Source organism: Sorghum bicolor, chromosome 2 (genome assembly GCF_000003195.3).
Source record: "Sorghum bicolor cultivar BTx623 chromosome 2, Sorghum_bicolor_NCBIv3, whole genome shotgun sequence".
NCBI classification, from domain to species: Eukaryota; Viridiplantae; Streptophyta; class Magnoliopsida; order Poales; family Poaceae; genus Sorghum; species Sorghum bicolor.
The window spans coordinates 1,497,638-1,515,536 of record NC_012871.2 but is presented as its reverse complement, the minus strand read 5'-3'; the positions used below and the strand labels follow the sequence as shown (position 1 = coordinate 1,515,536).

The 17,899-nt window shown below is 43.7% G+C and overlaps 2 protein-coding genes across 2 annotated transcripts; both read left to right on the top strand.

Annotated features, from left to right (window-relative positions):
• Positions 3,427–12,440, top strand: LOC8059873. The gene is made up of 4 exons (XM_021452548.1): positions 3,427–3,599; positions 4,662–5,856; positions 6,488–6,670; positions 11,867–12,440. The coding sequence occupies exons 1-4, from the start codon at positions 3,427–3,429 to the stop codon at positions 12,152–12,154; spliced, it is 1,839 nt and encodes a 612-aa protein (XP_021308223.1). The 3' UTR covers positions 12,155–12,440.
• On the top strand, positions 16,375–17,899 carry LOC8059872 (putative F-box/LRR-repeat protein At3g18150). The gene is made up of 4 exons (XM_021452546.1): positions 16,375–17,208; positions 17,369–17,506; positions 17,637–17,714; positions 17,846–17,899. Exons 1-4 carry the CDS (start codon positions 16,375–16,377, stop codon positions 17,897–17,899), a joined length of 1,104 nt encoding a protein of 367 aa, XP_021308221.1.

The window sequence follows — 17,899 nt, the reverse complement described above, 5'->3', positions numbered from 1 at the left end:
TAAAAGCTCACAACATCATCACACGAGTCCTCATTTAGAGCTGGTATCAGCATAGAGTTGAATGTACGTAGGTATGGAAAACCCAATATTTGCAAGCTTATTTAAACATACTTTGTAGCTTGTTTTTCTGCAATAAACTTCTGGAGTGTTGTTCTTTTCGTAGACCGTGTTTAGTTTCTGAAGGGAAAAATTTCATGACACTGTAGCACTTTTGTTTGTTTGTGGTAATTATTGTCCAACCATGGACTAACTAGGCTCAAAAGATTTGTCTCGTAAATTCTAACCAAACTGTGCAATTAGTTTTTATTTTTGTCTATATTTAATACTTCATGCATGCGTCTAAAGATTCGATGTGACGGGGAATCTTGAAAAGTTTTGGGTTTTAGGGTAAAAGTAAACAAGGCCTAAGATTTGTATAGCACCTGTGCCGCTATTTGTGGGGATGCAGAATCCAATTCGACATTGGAAGAATAATGGCTCATTAGGTACACTAATGGTGTCAACATCCAACGCTTCAACATCAAAATATTTGAGTGTCTCTTCAAGCTAAACAATTGGGTCAATTACCTATGCTACATTTAAGAATCACATATGTGTACAAATCAGAAAATTAATTTATATAAGGGTATTTGACACTTATTTTATTGAAAACATATTGAGTTGCTATTCCTGGATGATTGAACAAGGTGATAGGTGGCGACGTTGGATATAATCCTAGACAACATACATAGTCATCGAAACCTATGGCTTTAGACAGAGGGAGATGACGTCCAACCATCTCTGCTCACTAAAGACATTGTATCAAAATTCATGTATATAAAATCTTTAAATACATATCATTTATATAGAATAAATATATCAATAAAGTTAATATATAAAAATTTTAAATGCAGACCATATTTATAGAGATTTAATTTAAAGTCTAATAGTAAGTCCACATGCTCTTCACCTATAGCAAATTCAGTGGTTGTTTGACCACTTGCAACAAGGTTCACCGACTGCTCTACGAAAAGCCTACATCAGCTTCCAAATAAGAAAAGCAACAATGACCACAGCCATAAATACAAGCATGACATCTTTTCAAGACCAAGGAGCCTCCCTAATGGCGTCTTGGTGACATTGTTTCCTTCCTCCCCACCAGCGACAACGCCCACACATAGGTGCCACTACTACACAAAACTTTACTTTGGCAAGCAAAAATACTTAATCGAGGCAGTTTTTTCAATCGCCTCAGACATAAAGGTCATGGTTAATCATGACATTAACCGAGGTGGTTGCCTGCTCGCCTTAATAAATCAAATTAAAAATCAAAAAAAAGGAAAACCGATGGATAAGCCTGTCAGTCCATCCATAGGCCTGCCGAGCCTATCCACGCACCGCTGCCATCGCTTGCCAGATCCGCGCACCCACCACCAGATCAGGGCATTTGATCGTGAGATCTAAGCATTGGCCGCCGGATTTGGGTAGTCGCTTGCTGGATCTGTGCACCAGCTCCATAAGGCCACTACTCATAGTAGGGTTGCCAGAGGAGAGGGAGAGACACTACACCACAACACTTTTATAGCGTCAGACATCTGACGCAAAATCTTTTTTTTTGCAGTTAGATGATCTGACGCTAAACATTGCCCAGAGACCATCAGACGCTAAATCTGAATTTAGCGTGCTATTGTCTGACGCTGTAGGTACTTATATTCAGAGTCTAACTATCTGACGCTAAAAGAAGGTACACCGTCCACCTCTCTGACGCTAAAAGAAGGTACACCGTCCACTCTGGTCTGACGCAATAAGTCTTTAGCGTCAGGACTTACTGCGTTAGCTCAGGACTGACGCTATATCTTTTTGCATCAGATCGTGTGAGGCTGTAACGGCTTTTCGCGTCAGACGGTTCGGCGCCTATGTTGGTGTTGTGGTGTAGTGAGAGTTGAGGCGCTGCTCCTCTTCTAGGACTGCTTCTCCTCGCCAAAGCTTCGCCACCGAGACTGCGCTGCTCAATGGAGAGGGAGGGCTAGAGGATGCCAACGCTAGATCTGGGACTATGACCTCACCGGAGGAGGGATTGTGCACCCCGTGTCGTGTCCTTGTCGAAGGAGGCGTTGTGCCACGCCCTTGCTGGAGGAGGGCCGCGTACCCCGTGCCACGCCGCGTCACCACCGGAGTGGAGAGGGATTGCAGAGGCAGGAGGCACACTGAGTGGAAAGGGAGGGAAAGGTTCATGGCTTTCTGCGCGCCGCCTAGGGAGAGTGAGCTACTAACGCTATGTTATATATCAGCCCAATAGATAATGGGTATGGGCTTTCTCTGTACTAGCTAGGACCTGGGCCACTATTTACCGAGACATGCCTTATAATGTCATCATCCGGTTAATGTATTAACCAAAGTGATTGTGTTAGGAAAACTGCCTCGATTAATAAAGAGTAAATTGCAGGGCCGGTCCTTAAAGTATTATATGGTTTTCATCTAGGTCCTCAAACTATGAAATCGCACGTCTGACTCCCTAATGTATTTAAGTGATCTCATCTAGGTCCCCAAACTACGAAATCGTACGTCTAACTCCCTAATGTATTTAAGTGATCTCATCTAGGTCCAAAATACACATAAGGAGGGTTAGAAGCTGACATAGTCATCCATATGGATATGATTTAAGCACATGACCCCTGATTTAAGCCCACGCATGCGGCCGCCGGCTCTCCCCTGCTCACCATCACAGCGCCCGGGGCATACGACCTGGTCATGTAGGCGGCAATGGCAGCTGGTTACGTTGCCGAGCAGGGTGAGGTAGACATGGGAGGGGAGGGGCTTGGTCTGCGGTCATCGGTGTTACACTCACTCGCGTAACCAGCCGTCATTGTAACCTACATGACCAGGTCGTATGTCGCGGGCGCTGTGATGGTGAGCAAGGGCGAGCCAACGGCTGCACGCGTGGACTTAAATCAGGGGTCATGTGCTAAAATAATATTCATGTGGATGACCAATATGTGTATTTTGGACCTAGATGAGATCACTTAAATACATTAGGGAGTTAGACGTGTGATTTCGTAGTTTGGGGACATAGATGAAATCACTTAAATACATTAGGGAGCCAAACGTGCGATTTCGTAGTTTGAGGACCTGGATGAAAACCACGTAATACTTTAAGGACCGGCCGTGTAATTTACTCATTAATAAATACTACTAACCGAGGCGGTCACGTTAGGTTGCCCACCTCGGTAAATCGATTTTGCGAGGCAGTTGACCGTGATCGCTTTGATTAATAAAAAATGATTGTCTTGGTTAATCTAGGCATTAACCAAAGTGGTTTAAAATCTTGCCCGCCTCCGAGCCCAATTTCAAAATGCCCCGTAAAATCTTTTGCGTGTAACAATGTGCTCTCCTCCTGGTGGTGCCACTTATGGCGCTCCTCTTCTCTCGACCTTGACCTCGGAGCGCATGGCCACTGCAGCGTCGCTGCCCCGCCAGCGATATCTCACGTATCCTCTCTGCACGCCCAGGCCCCGCACCCACCGCTTCTCGGACCCCAAGAACTACTTCGGCTATATAGACATGCCCAACGCAAGCACCTTGGACATGCCCCGTCTCTACCACGCCAGGACTGTAGGACTGTAGGAGCTTGACTTCCACCATGCCAGCCATCCTTATTTTGTCGCCGCCGTCTCTACCTGCATCAGTGTACCACTTCTCGTCAACCATTCGTGTTGCCAGCTTTGGCGGCTTTCGGTTTCCCAGATGGAGACAATGGCAGCACCATCGGGTTGCACTTGCCGGTGTTCTAGAGCAGCTAAGCCTAAGGCCTTGTTTGGATGTTGTCGGATTCACCTCAATCCACATGTGTTGGAGTGGATTGGGGTGGAATTTAGTTCAAGTTCTAGGTCTCTTGCTCGCTGCCTGCCCTGTCCTGCAGAGTTTGTTGCTAGATGGTAGAATTGGCTGCTCCCGTGTCGAAATTGTGTCCCCCAAGCTTAGAGCCTTAGACGCATCAGCATGTGTTCTGGCATCGGGTTACAACAGCTCTTCATCCAGGATGCCCCCTGTATAGAAAGGTTAAAATCCGTAGAGCTTGAATCCCCAATATGTACAAAGTAGAAATCCATGATGACTTTTGAGGATCTACACATGAAGTTTCATATCTGATGTACATGTTGTACATCTAGTATACCCTCTAGTGGAGGATTTCATAGCGTTGTTTTCAAGAATGCCACATCAAATAAAATAAAATAAAATTTGAATGAAACAACCACTCTCAATGCCACATCTAATTTTTGAATGTCAACATTGGCTTAAGTAGGACAAAGTCATCATAAACTAAATTACTCTATAAGTTTCATATATAGAAATATAGCATTCCACGTCTTCGTTTTTATAAATGTTTGATAAGGTTTTTTTTCTCTCGTTACAATGCAAGTTTTTTTTTGAACATAAACGCAAGTATTTTGCTAGTAACTAAAACCTACGTTATGTGGCATCAAATTTGTTGTGGCTTAAAATAATTCAGTTGTGCAACGTGCACGAACCGTAGAGGCCCACTAAAAAAGAACTCTAACACCATCTCTTCCAGTCTCGAACCCAATGCAAAATTCGCTCATGGGCCGTCGTCTTCGTATTTGGGCCGTTCAGATTTGATCGACGGCCCATTATCTCCTCACTCCTTTTTCTTTTGCGCTCAGAATTGCGGCAGAGCAGTTTCGCGTTCGCCTCGATCGGCCGCCCAAAATCCCAAAAATCGCCACGCTCCTCTCCATGGCGCAGCAGAGCGGCGCCGCCGTTGCAAAGAAGCTATGCTCCTCCGCCGCCGCCGCCGATGCCTACACCGGTGAGGACTGGATCAGCGCGCTCCCCGACGATCTGCTGGTGCTCATCCTCCTCCGCCTAGACACCACCGCCGAGGCCGTGCGGACCAGCGTCCTCTCGCACCGCTGGCGGCCCGTGTGGAAGCTCCTCCCGGAGCTCCGCTTCGACAACGCCCCCGACTTGGTCCGGATCCGCGAGCTGATCGACGTCCCCGTCCCCGGTCCAGAGGCTCCGGAGCTGCGCTTCATGTCCGTCACGACTGAAGGCGCCGACCCCGAATCCGCGGCGGCCTGGCTGCCCGCCGCCGCACGCCGCGTGACCGGGGACCTCGTCTTCGTCAACTATGACGTCGAGGGCGAGGCGGAGGAGCAGGAGCAGGAGAGGGGCGTCGTCCAGCTGCCCTGCTTCACCAAGGCCAGAGGGATTGAGCTCGACCTAGGGTTCCTGGAGCTCGCGCTGCCATCCGATGGCACCTTCACCCGGCTCACCGAGCTCTTCTTCTTTCGAGTCTTATTCCAAGGCCCCTGTCAGGTCGGCGATGTGGTCTCCTCACCTCGCTGCCCTAGCTTACGAAGGCTTGGTGTCCAGGTGTGCCGCGGCACAGGTGATGGGCTCATCATCCGCTCCGAGTCTCTCCATCGGATCCATCTGGCTCACCTTATTGGCTTCCGGCGGCTCACAGTAGAGACCCCTGCTCTAAAGAGGTTAGCCATGGGTTTTTGCCTTGAAAGCTATTATTCTCAGGAAGATTATGAGAATGACGGTGGCGGTGGTGGTGACGCTGATGCGGATGTTGCTGCGGTTGGCGACGGTGGTGCTGACGATGCTGCCCAGGGTAATGATAATGATCCAATTGTTCACATCACAGCGCCACAGCTTGTGTCCCTAGGTTGGGATGATAGGTATGATCCACAATATGTGCATTTTGGCAATGTGGAACAACTACAACAGCTGAGCAGCTATCTATATGTATACTTGCAACAAAACAATCAACTGAATCACAACTGCCTAAGGCTGCTACAACGATTTCAGGTCATCAAAAAACTTACTCTCAAGCTTGTTTTTCAAAAGGTGAGTCAATGGAGTATTGGAGTTCTTTTAAAATATATGTCTTTTAAAAGGGCTACATGGTATAGACATTATTTCAAAACATTAAAATGACTTATGTTGTGTTCACTCTCTAGCACAAACAATTCTTCTAGTTGAGTAAGGAGCTAGATGTTTTGAAATTACTAAATTGCAACATTTGGGGCTAGAAAGAATTGTCATGATAGTGGTACTATTTTGAAATTGTCATGCTTGAGGGGAATACACATAGTTTCATTTTGATAAACTAGTATGCTATACTTATTTAGTGTTTCATACATCTCAATGGTGGTGTAAACTTCAAGGGAACATGAACTATTTTAGTGGTTAAAACTTGAGCAATTATGATTTGTATGTACTCGAACAATATGTATTATTAGTATCAATATTTTGCATCTGGTAAGTGACTTCACACTAAACCATGTCTATATAGAGGTTGAGCATATATTCAGTCTAGATGTGCAATTGCTAATTTTGCATATAGGAAGTGTCAGGTTATAAGATCCATTTGTGTGTGGCTATCAGTTATTTGAAAATTGGATTCCTCTTTTCTTTTTCTTACCTTGACTTTACATATGAGCTCTAATTTTTCTGGTAATTTCTTATGGATTGATAGGACTTGGCACATGACTTACAATATGTGATGGAAGACATAACAATGCTCCCTAAAATTATGTCATTGAAACTACGAGTATTCAACCGAAGACATGCTTTCGGAGCTTCTTGTTTCCATCTGCTCAGGATGTGTACCAGTATACAAAGTTTGACATTTCAGTTTCATGAGACACCAAGCTTGGAGGTAAAGCTCTATTTGTTTGCTTAATTAGTTTCTAGGAAGTTACAAGCAACATTGCATTTGCTTATCATCATCATGTGTTAGGCCGTATGGCCATTCCTTTTCCTCTTAATGAAAAAACGGGCTATATTTGCCCGCTCGAGAAAAAAATCATCCTGGTCGGTCCCAATTGTTCGATTAGGAGGTCTGACTCGACCAGCTCGACTAGAAAGTTGGTCATCCGATTAGCCGATGACTAATCACGATTAGTCGTCTGACCAGGACATAGACGACTAGTTTGGTTACTTTATTTTTGGGCCTATTTAACAAGGACATGGACTTTGGTTATGTAATATGCTGGCTTCTATGGTCTGCTAAATATTAGTTATTTGCTATTGCAGCAGTGCTGCTATTAAGGTGTGTCAAGATCAAGACTGCATTAGTGTTACTGCTTGCTAATTATGACATTTCAGGCTTCCAGCAGCAAGTCAGCAAAGAAATAGAGTTTGAGACATGAATACGGACCTCTTTACAGTGCAGAAAAGAGAGGAAAACAACTCCCACAAATAAGTCACCAGCTAAACACTAATGCAGTCTTGATGCTTCATTTATTGTGTATAATATAGTATATAGAGAGAGGTATATATAGGTATATGTCCTTATATACATGGACAACTAGGGTCAATTAATCGATCTGGTCGACGACTAATCACGATTAATCGTCTGGTCGGTCCAGGTCGACCATGTTCGACCAGCCGACCTGAAAACATTGCCAAGAGGTTTTATTGGTTACCTGAAAACATTGTAAGCTTTACTTGGAGTGAAAGGGCTTGGCCCCTAAATGTAGCCCCAACTATGTTTGACCTCTTCATCTATGTGTAGATTCTCCAGAAGGTCCATTCATTCAGTTGCTCGCAAGCTTGAGGAGAAATGAGGAAATTGAAGAGAGCAGAATTTGGTTGTTCCATGTAGAACTTGAAGCTGCAATTAGGTTTCTTGGCAAAAGAGAGAAGCTGAGGGTAGATAACGTTTGTGTGCCAAAGGTCTTCCTTGAAAAGCATAGTATCCTTTGTTCACTGAGTAGCGTGCTATATTAAAGAAATCATTCTTCAATTTAAGAACATATTTCCACTAGAAAGAAGAAAGAACCTGAGGGATTCTTGGCATGGGGAGGAGTATTGTTTGAAAAATATAGTAAGTGAGGGTGACCCAAGATATGGCCTAATTGTAGAACTTGTCTAAAAACTTTAGGAGGAGGGCATTGTTTCCATATGTCAGACAAATGATCCCCAACCTTGGCCCCATCCTCCTTGGCTCTATAGGCTGCCTCCCGAGCATGATCTTGCTTGATGAATTTCAACACCACTCCATAGTGCATGTTTTATATAGTTTTCAATTTGATCTATGATATGACCATAGGAGGTAGCTTGAGTGTGCAAATATAGAAGATGGACATAGAAGAGAAGACTAAATTTACTAAGATTATTAGTCTATCATGGTAGGATAAGAACCAACTCATACCCATTAATCAATTCTCAATTTTGCTTAGGAGTGGATTGAAATTCTAAAAAGGCCTAGAAGCCCCAAGGGGCACACCTAATTCAGTTAAGGACATGCATCTAGTGGAACACCCAAAAGTTCTAGCAAGGTGTGGGAATTTCTCAACTCATAGATTAATGGGTACTAAAAGGACTTTTTGAAGTAGACATGGAGATGAGATAAGTAAGAGAAGGATCTTAGAAGGCATTTGAGACTGAACGTCTGCCATTAGCTGGGAGAATGAGAAGGTTGTCATATGCATATTGGATGATTAGAAAGTCACCTCCAAAATGATTTCCTAGGGGGTGTTTGAGAAGGACCATTTGTGTAGCTTTATTAATTATGCTTTGGGGAAGGTCAGCTACAAGGACAAAAAAAACTTGATCCGCGGTGGCTAGACAACCCCTAGGTATTCCATCTTAAGAAGAAGATCTTCTCATGTAGATCAAGAAATCCCTTGAACCCCTACCCACTGATACATAGTGGCACCATAGCCCCGTGAGATGAGCTAGGCATAGACCTATGCTTTGGATGTGAGACAGACGAGGGAGGTTTTTTGCCCATTTGGTCTCTACATCTGAAGCCTCATATAAAGTGTGACCCCTTAGGACTCAAACTCTGACCGCCCCAAGGGGGAGGTACTAAGCCTACAGCTACAAAGACAAAGAGAAGAGGAGATATGGGATATCCTTACATGACACCCCTTTTACATGGGAAGGTAGAACTAGATAAACCATTGAGGAGGATGGAGGAGGTCCCAGACTCTAGGATGCTTTGAATCCAACTAATACACTTGGAAGGGAAACCTTTGTGTTGTAGCTTCATGTATTGTGATGTGACACGCCATCTTGAGCTTCTTCGACCAGTGGGGCTTGACGTCTGTAGGAAAGTTGCCCGAGTAGTAGCGGTAGTATTTCAGCCAGCTCGGAAGACAGTCGACCACCATTGACACTGAAGAAGCAGGTTGTTCGAATAATACACTGTGCTCTTGAGAAAAAAAATTCTTTTTCTGATGAAGTGTGCTCATTTTACTTTTCTAAAAAGTGTAGGTTTTGAAAAAAGCAAGCATATTCACCGTAAGGTAAAGTGTGCCCATTTAGTCCCCGAGCCTGGTAGTAGGTGACGTAGACACGTGGTGTTAGGGTCCAAAAAGCAAAGTCCACGTAGAAATTCTGATACTGAGATGCATTGCTAGGCGTACCATACCGATGTAGTCCCTAGGCTTGCTGGAAAGCGAAGTATGAGCCTTGTAGCAAGGTCTAAAAATGAAAATCACCTCTCAGTGTATATGAGTCTAATTCATATGTAACCGAGGAGAGCAGTCTCCAAGTTGTGATCAAAGAGTGATCGGAGCAATCCTCGAGCACAGCATAGGGAGTGATTGATAATGGTTGGGAATGTAAACGTGCTCGATGGTTGGCATAGCCCCCGAGCATAGCATAGGGACTGGTCGACGAGTCCCCGAGCATGGTTGGGAACGTAAACATATTCAATGATCACAGCATTCCTCGAGCATAGCGTAGGGAATGGTCGATGAGTCCCCGAGTGTAGCTTGTTGACTGGGCCAAGCTCCTAAAAAATAAATATAGAGAATAGGTAGTACATAACGTATAAATAAACTCTAGAGAAAAAAAATCAGCACTGACATAAGTTTTTAGCTTTTTTGTTATATTAAAATTAGCATGAGTAGTTAATTCATCCTAGAGCTTACACTAGCTCTGGTCTGACCAATAATCTGGAGCATGAGGCGCTGAGCACTCGGAACGCAAAGGGCGGATCTCGTGCACGTGTGGGAGGAGTCGAAGACAATGCTGGCTCTAGAAAACTTGTGTAGGAGAAAAAACTAGATGACTAATCAAAAAGTTGTTTGAAGGATAATGATGTCAAGGACATTATGAAGAATATTATGCCAAAAATAAATAAAATAATAGAAGTGCACTTATCTTTAGATAGAAATCTGGTCGTGGTGACAAAATTGTCTAGTCTTTGAGCTTTCCGACGTGTTGGCATGACGGTGGTCGCGGTTGTCATAGCGCCATTTCTCATAGTGATTATTATTATGACGCGGTAGGTGGTCAGAGCAAGTAGACTAAACAACTTGGTCGATAGCCTGAGCAAGTCGGTGTCATTGATCTGCCTCCCTTTGTAGCAGAGAAGCGGGTGACGTGTTGTCGGCGTGGTAGAAGATATTGCTGGAGTGGTCGGAGCCGTAGCCAGCATGGTTGGAGCCACAGCCGACATTGGTGAAGAAGTGATTGACGCAAATCAGATCTGCACCTCCTCCATGGTCGTGATAGTGAAGCTGTTGAAGCCGATGGTCCAGGTGATCTGGTCGATGGCAAACGTGAGGTCGTCCGCCACGGCCATGAAATCATGGATGATGACCATCTAATTTGCTTGGGAAGCTGTACGCACACCCTCTATCTGGCATGCCACTGTCGATAAAATATGGTCGGCAGTCTATCTAGAGGTATGCCCAAGGTAGTAGATTATCGACAGACAAGTGCACAAACTACGAACTCGATGGTGACGCAAGACAGACAAGGATTTTCTCTAGGTTCGGCCACCGTGAGGACATAATACCTACGTCTTGCATCTGATTGTATTAATGATATGGGATGTAATGTGTATGATCTGTCCTCTAGGAGACCCCTGCCCCTTTTTATATACTATGAAGGGATAGAGTTACAAATAAAGTATCATATTTGGTACAATATCTTCTTGTAGCCTTGTGGTGCACGCCGACCAGCATTGTGCGCTGCACGTCTTCATCTTGTGGGTCGGGCCACCTCTAATGGTGCGGCCCATGTCGAGCCATGAGGGTATAGGGGTTTATATCCTCACACTTGGTGTTCTAGTTTGTCAAAACCTTTCGGAAAATCAAGTTTGAGGATTACAATGTCTATCTTAGAGTGGTGGCATAGGTGTAGAAATTGATAGGCTCGCAAGACAGTCATGGATTCTCCTCGCCCTAATAAAACCATACCAATGCTGATGCACTAGGGAATGAATCACTAACTATAATATGATAGAGAGATGCTTGGTGATGCTCTTGAGAGAGCAATTGATTACAAAGATAGCTCTATTGTCATCAACAGTTGATGGGTTGTTGCTTACCTTTTGATGGAACAAATGTTATCTGAGCACATTCCTAAGACAATGAGACCATTGATATGCATATGACCATGTATATTTCCACTTTGGCACATTGGCTTGTGATTTATTCATCCTATTGATAATTTAATTCTTAATGCTTCCAACTTGATCAATATCAATGCATAGTGATTTTGTCTTTGTCCATTCTTGACTCATTATTCAAACTTGATCAATGCCAATCAATTATCAATCATTTATCATGCAAAGCAATGCACTACTAAGACCAAACCTATCCAATACTCTTCCTCCTTTTGCTTATCAAATATTCTTGCTTCTTCATTTGAGATATGATGTGAGTTTCATATGAACATTTATAGCGAGGCCTATTCACAAACTCATCAAACTCATTAGACCTTTAATTATTTTATTCAATCACTAAGCTAACTATGGGCCTATATGCACTTTCATTATAGAAATTTATTGATGGTATATCTACCTATGTAGAAATTTGTATATTTATTTTACTTATTATTTCCATCCTGATTATATTTGCAAATATATCTAACAGTAATAGTTTGCTCTTAGGTACAACATTTTTGTCCCTCAGGTTGTCTTTGTGAGCAACCAACCGAGTGGAAGACCGAGAAGCTCACTCTTATGGACCTTGAAGAAGTAGTAATCATTAACACCAATGGAACTGACCATGAAATTGCTATTTTTGAACGACTATTTGATTGGGCGGTCAAGCTTAAAATGCTAAGATTCAAGTATCATTCAAACACTGAAAGCAAAGTTAATGAAGTGCATCAAAGGTTGCAAAGACTTGCTAGGCTAGAAACATGCATAATTTTCGAAGAATTGGCCGAGCAATAGGTTGTCTGCTCGAACCAAATGTCCTAGACACCGGATTGTTATTCGAACCTTTTGTTTGTCAGATCCTGGAATTAACTACTATTGAATAATTTTTGTGGTTATCAACAGTTAGTTGCTAGTTGGTTAGGTGCTTGGTTGTCTAAACAAGCAGTGTGCAACTCTAACATGTGTTTAATCGCTTGAGAGTCATCCAGTGCACTGTGATTCTGATGCTTGGGATGGCAAGTGTCGAGGACTTGTGGTGCATGTAACTCAGCTCATCGAGATTGAGTCTTTTGGTTGTAATGGTTGATATTTATTTTAGACATTGAGTCAAGAAAGGTTACCATGTTTTGCAGCACACAATTGAGTGCGCATGTGTCATTCCATTGTGTTTGTGCATGTGATTTCGAGTTCGCTAATGGATTTGTCATGCCATCTCTCTAGTGAATTCTGACTAGTAGTATGCCTCACCAGTTATGGAATCCATCATCTCTTGGTACTACTGGTGGAATCATGATCGAGCGATCAAGTGGACACTAATAATAGCACCAAAAGACTCATTAGATAAGAAAAAGTAGCAACCTGTGATGGCAAGGATAGCAACAACTCATCATCCAGTGTGAGACCAGTGAAATTGATGTTTTGGGGGAACTACTTGATCCTTTTCAAATCCAACTACTCTAAATGGTTGCTACTAATAAAGGTCAAGCTCCAAGCAAGAGGGCTTTGGTATCATCGAGAAGGGCAATGTAGAGTTTACAAATGACCAGATGGCATTGGAGTTTTTGGGTGACAGTGGCATCTCTCAAGAGCTAGTGGTTCATGGGTACCAAGAAGCTAATGCATGAGGCCTAGGATGTCACAATGATCTAGTGCTCGGATGTGAAGCATGTCTAGACGAGTGCGTAATCATGGATCATGGAGTTCTGGACAATCTCGTTCAAGGAGGGTGAGTTCGTTGTTGACTTCTCGATACATCAGTGCAGGCTTGTCATAAACTTTGAAAGCCCTAGTTTGGTTTTGGTAATTGAGTGACAACTACTAGAGTAATGTTTTCAATGGATATGATTGAGCTATGTCTACACAAGGAGTTGAGCAAGACTAGGAGCATGGTAAAAGTTATCATAACCATGATGTAAGTCCTCAACCTTGGAGAGAAGAGAAAGAAATGGAGTTACGAGCAAGCCCAAAGGTAAAGGTATATGAGTAGAACTTTGTTTTTGTTGATCAATGTGCAATAGAGTGCATGATCGGGTTTAGGATGGATAGTTGTACTTAAGAGGAAAACTCTAAAGTGGTTATGGTTGTCTAGTGCCACTTGGTGATATGCATGTGTATTAGACAAAGTGACAGGGTGAGGAAGAAAGTGAAAATGCTATGAAAATGTTTGAAAAATCTAACTCATGTGCTTAAGGTGTTTGTGGTCCTTTTGGGACACATCTGGAATTAGCACATTTGAAAAGTTGTTTGAGAGAAGGGCCTAGCACAAGGTTTTTACACTCTTTGGTGTGGTGCCCCTTAAGGCAATGCACCATATTTATCTAAATAGGTCACCAGGGCAAATGTGGCAGCTACTGGTGAGGTTTGGGAGTTTTGAAAAGGAACCTCTAGATAAATCTTTTGCCACCAGATTTCTTTAGTGCACCTCTCCTGTGCTATTGAAAATTTGTCTCTTCATGTCCATTTGTCCAGGCTTCTTTTCCTTAATCTATTGAGCTTCTTGCTTATCTTCTATAGTCTTTAGTAGTCCACTTTGGTCTTCCTTGAGGTGTTGATTCCTTCATTTTTGCTATAGCCTAGCTCAAGTCCATCTTTGCATTCTTAGGACTAACATAGATTTATACTAAACATGTGTTGACACATCCACTACATCTTTAAAGATGTCAAGTTACCTCCATAACCATGTTTTTGGTTGCTTTATCTTTCATCTCATACATCTGATAGTGACAGAACAATAGTTCCTTCAACACGAACAAGACATTCAAGTATAAAAGACGAATTGCACAAAAATGGCCTTTCGTGATGGGCCTTATACCCGTCGGTTTAGACATTTGGCCCTAAAAAGCATAACCCTAGACACTTCACTCCCACTCCTATCGAATCCACAGCCGCCTCCACTCCACTCCAGTGCCACCCCAACCCCACATCCTCCTCCACTTCGCTTCAGCATGGCGGTGACAACAACCATGGAGGAGCAACAATTTATCACGAGCGCGTGCATTAGAGTGAGCAGCGTGCAACAGAACCCGCGGCTCCAGCTGGCCTGCTGATGCAAGGTACGACCATGTTTCTCAGGTATGCATACAACACCATTCCCAACACACCCATGTCTACTATTGTGCCCCTCGCCTCTATCATCATCGTGCTACCTCTAGCTGATGGAGTCGATCGCATCAGCATTCTCTCAACGTGCTGCTCCGAAATATTATGTCGCACGTCCCCACCAAGGATGCTGCGTGCACCACTATGCACCACTATGTCCTCAACATGTTCATCATCTAGGAATGCAACCTCCACTTCTTGATCGACCCTAGCCCCATCCTGGAGGTTCTCACCCTCACCACAAATTAGACAGGGGCTTGAGTCCGGCTGATCAACTGCATTATGTGGCTCGTGAAGGTAACCTTGTCTGCCCAAGTGGAGATCACTATGGTGGACGCTCATCATCTAGAGAGGCTGCTCATGTGGATGAAAACTGGCATACAGGGTGAGAGATGCTCAAAGATCAAGATTGGCCATGCAACCAACATTGGCAGCCTAGATTCCAATAGGAGATTAACAACACCATCCTCAAGGTCCTAGTTTTAGCTTTACCTTGTATATCACTAGTATAGAAAAGCTCTATGCTGGCGGTGGCGATTTTGTTACATGTGGTTTCAATTAAAGAATGCCAGTGTAAAGAAATCGGCGGGTCCAACTCAAGAACCGCCAGTGGAAACACATTTTCACTAACGGTTTTCTTAAATTAACCGCCAGTGTAAATAGATTTGCATAGACAGTTTTCCTATCAAAACCGTCACTAAAAATCATGTATTTCTACAGGCGGCTTTCTTAAGAAACGGACACTAACCGCCTGTAGAAATAAATTGAAATTGATTTTTTTTGAGTTTTTCAAAATGACCTCGTATGAAAAAATTATCAAAATAAAAGTTATAGATCTCGATAAATTAATTACTGTTAAAAAAGCTTTCCAATCGTGGCATCTCCAATTTTTCATCAAAGACCTATCTGGATCTAAATCACCCTTTGCAAATATCAACGCAACCACATAGTGCATTGCCGGTTAGGTCAATTCTGGTGAAATAATGTATAGCATCTTCCCACCAATGAAAAACATTTCTTTTGCACTTCAAATCCCTGGATTGGTAGATTTATTTATTACCTTTTTTTTACCGGTCCCTAAAAGTTGCGGTCTGAATTTGGTCTGGTGTCACTTTTGCTATCAGTGTATCTTCAATTCGTACAGCTTGTGCATCAAAGATCATAGAATTTACTTTATCGCAAAAAAAATAATCATATAATTTATTTGAGTTACAATATGTAACAAGGGTGTCAAGGATACATGCCAAATTCAACAAGGTTTTGGGCTTCGTTTTCCTATGAAAAGCTTACACGAATTTGGAGCACACAGGGGGTGGTCATTCACTTAAGTACTCCAACAGAACATGGGTTCTAGTTTCTTGACTTCTTCGATAAGCCTTACAGCCAGTACTAGAGCTGGCTACCTTTCTGAAAGAATAATGCCTTGTTTAGTTCTAAAAAATTTTAGGAAATCAATACTGTAGCACTTTCGTTTGTATTTGACAAATATTGTCCAATCATGGACTAACTAGGACCAAAAGATTCGTTTCGTCAATTCCGACCAAACTGTGCAATTAATTTTTATTTTTGTCTATATTTAATACTCCATGCATGCGTCTAAAGATACGATGTGATAGGAAATCTGAAAAATTTTGCAAAACTTTTTAGAAAGTAAACAAGGCCTAAGAAAATTAACGTAATTTGTCACTGGAAACCCATTGTTTAACGCTGGCTATACCTTTCTGACGAAACTGAATGAGTTGAAGAACTGTCATTTTATACTGACGAGTGACGAAGCTGAACAATCTAAAATCAGCATGCGCAGCCCTTAGCCCTATCTATCTATACGGGCGTCCGAGATCGTAGGCCATTGCACGCGTCGAATTCCCGATCTTCACTCCACCAGCACCAGCCGCCGCCGCGCCGCCATCCCTGCCATGGGGATGGTCACCAGAGCCAAGAAGCGGAGGCTGGAAGAGGAAGATCTCCTCGCCGACCGGATCAGCAGCCTCCCCGATGGCGTCCTCGCTGACATCGTGTCCCTTCTCCCCACCAAAGACGGCGCCCGTACGCAGCTGCTCTCCTCCCGCTGGCGCCACCTGTGGCGCTCCGCTCCTCTCAACCTCGACCTCCAGAGCGACTTCGTTGGCATCCTCGCCAGCGATCTCTCTCGCGTCCTCTCCGCGCACCCTGGCCCTGGCCGCCGTTTCGCCATGCCTCGCCGCTACAGCATGGATTATCCCACCACGGCGACCCTGGATGTCTGGCTCCGGTCACCCGCCATTGACAGTCTGCCACTGCCGTCACCATCAGTAGTACACCGCTTCTCGTCCACCCTCTGCGTCGCCCGCTTCTTTGGCTGCAGTTTCACAATCCCAGGTGGAAACGACGATGCCAGCACGCTCCAACTCCAATTGCCGCTTCTCAAGCAGCTCACCTTTTCCCAAGTCAGCATCCCGGAGAGCTGTCTGCACGCCTTCCTCGCCGGCTGCCCTGTCCTGGAGAGCTTGGCGCTACTTCACAGCAGCGGTTTTCCTCGGCTGCGTATCGCGTCCAGTAGCATCAGAAGTATCGGTGTGCATCCCCGTTATTATGTTCATCGGGGTTCTATACAGCAGCTCATCATCGAGGACGCCCCGTGTCTAGAAAGATTACTATATTTTGGAGGAATTGAAATTAGCATCTCGGTAATGTCTGCACCAAGATTGGCTATTTTTGGGAACCTCCTTGATGGCTTTCCCAAGCTTCAGTTCGGGGCCACGGTTTTTAAGGTACATTTTTTTTTTTCTCATCTTCCATTGCATGGTTTTTCAGGTACATACATGTATCATGCATCCTCGGTCACTTTCACCTTCACGAGGGATCCAAATTTAACCCTTTTTTGCCTATATCATAAATCATGATGTGTTAATTCTTGCATGCTTAACTCAGGGATCAACCATTGTTAGCATGTCAGGAGGGGTGGTGAGCAGTGTGAAGGTTCTTGCCTTATTTGATATCAAACTTTGCGTAGATGCGGTTATTAACTTATTGCAGTGCTTTCCCCACTTGCAGAAGTTGTACATCCAGGTGAGTCTCCTACGTACTCTCCTTACCAGAGTGTGTGCATATGCATTCTTTTGTCTCTTGTACGACATCAATATTAATTAATGTTCTATTCGACACTATGCTATTTCTACGTTCACTTTGCCTTTTTCAGATAACAAGAGATTCGAGGAAAGATTGCTTTACATACGAGAACCTTACTAGTACCCTTGACATCAGCCTCAAGAAAATTGTGCTAAGAAATTACCGAGGCAACAAGTCACATATTAACTTGGCTAGCTTCTTTATATCAAACGCACGAGCGCTGGAGTCAATGAGGTTTGAGATAGAAGCCGCAAACGTTAACGCCAAATGGATTGGAAGGCAACAGAGGCTGCTCCAGATCAAAAAGTGCGCATCAAGGGGTGCTCGGTTTGA

Coding starts and splice junctions, on each gene's coding strand:
- LOC8059872 (XM_021452546.1), top strand. CDS start 16,375: ATGGGGATGGTCACCAGAGCCAAGAAGCGGAGGCTGGAAGAGGAAGAT. Junction 17,209..17,368: donor TCGGGGCCACGGTTTTTAAG/GTACATTTTTTT, acceptor TGCTTAACTCAG/GGATCAACCATTGTTAGCAT. Junction 17,715..17,845: donor ACATCAGCCTCAAGAAAATT/GTGCTAAGAAAT, acceptor ATGGATTGGAAG/GCAACAGAGGCTGCTCCAGA.
- LOC8059873 (XM_021452548.1), top strand. CDS start 3,427: ATGGCCACTGCAGCGTCGCTGCCCCGCCAGCGATATCTCACGTATCCT. Junction 3,600..4,661: donor CACGCCAGGACTGTAGGACT/GTAGGAGCTTGA, acceptor TTTTGCGCTCAG/AATTGCGGCAGAGCAGTTTC. Junction 5,857..6,487: donor TCAAGCTTGTTTTTCAAAAG/GTGAGTCAATGG, acceptor ATGGATTGATAG/GACTTGGCACATGACTTACA.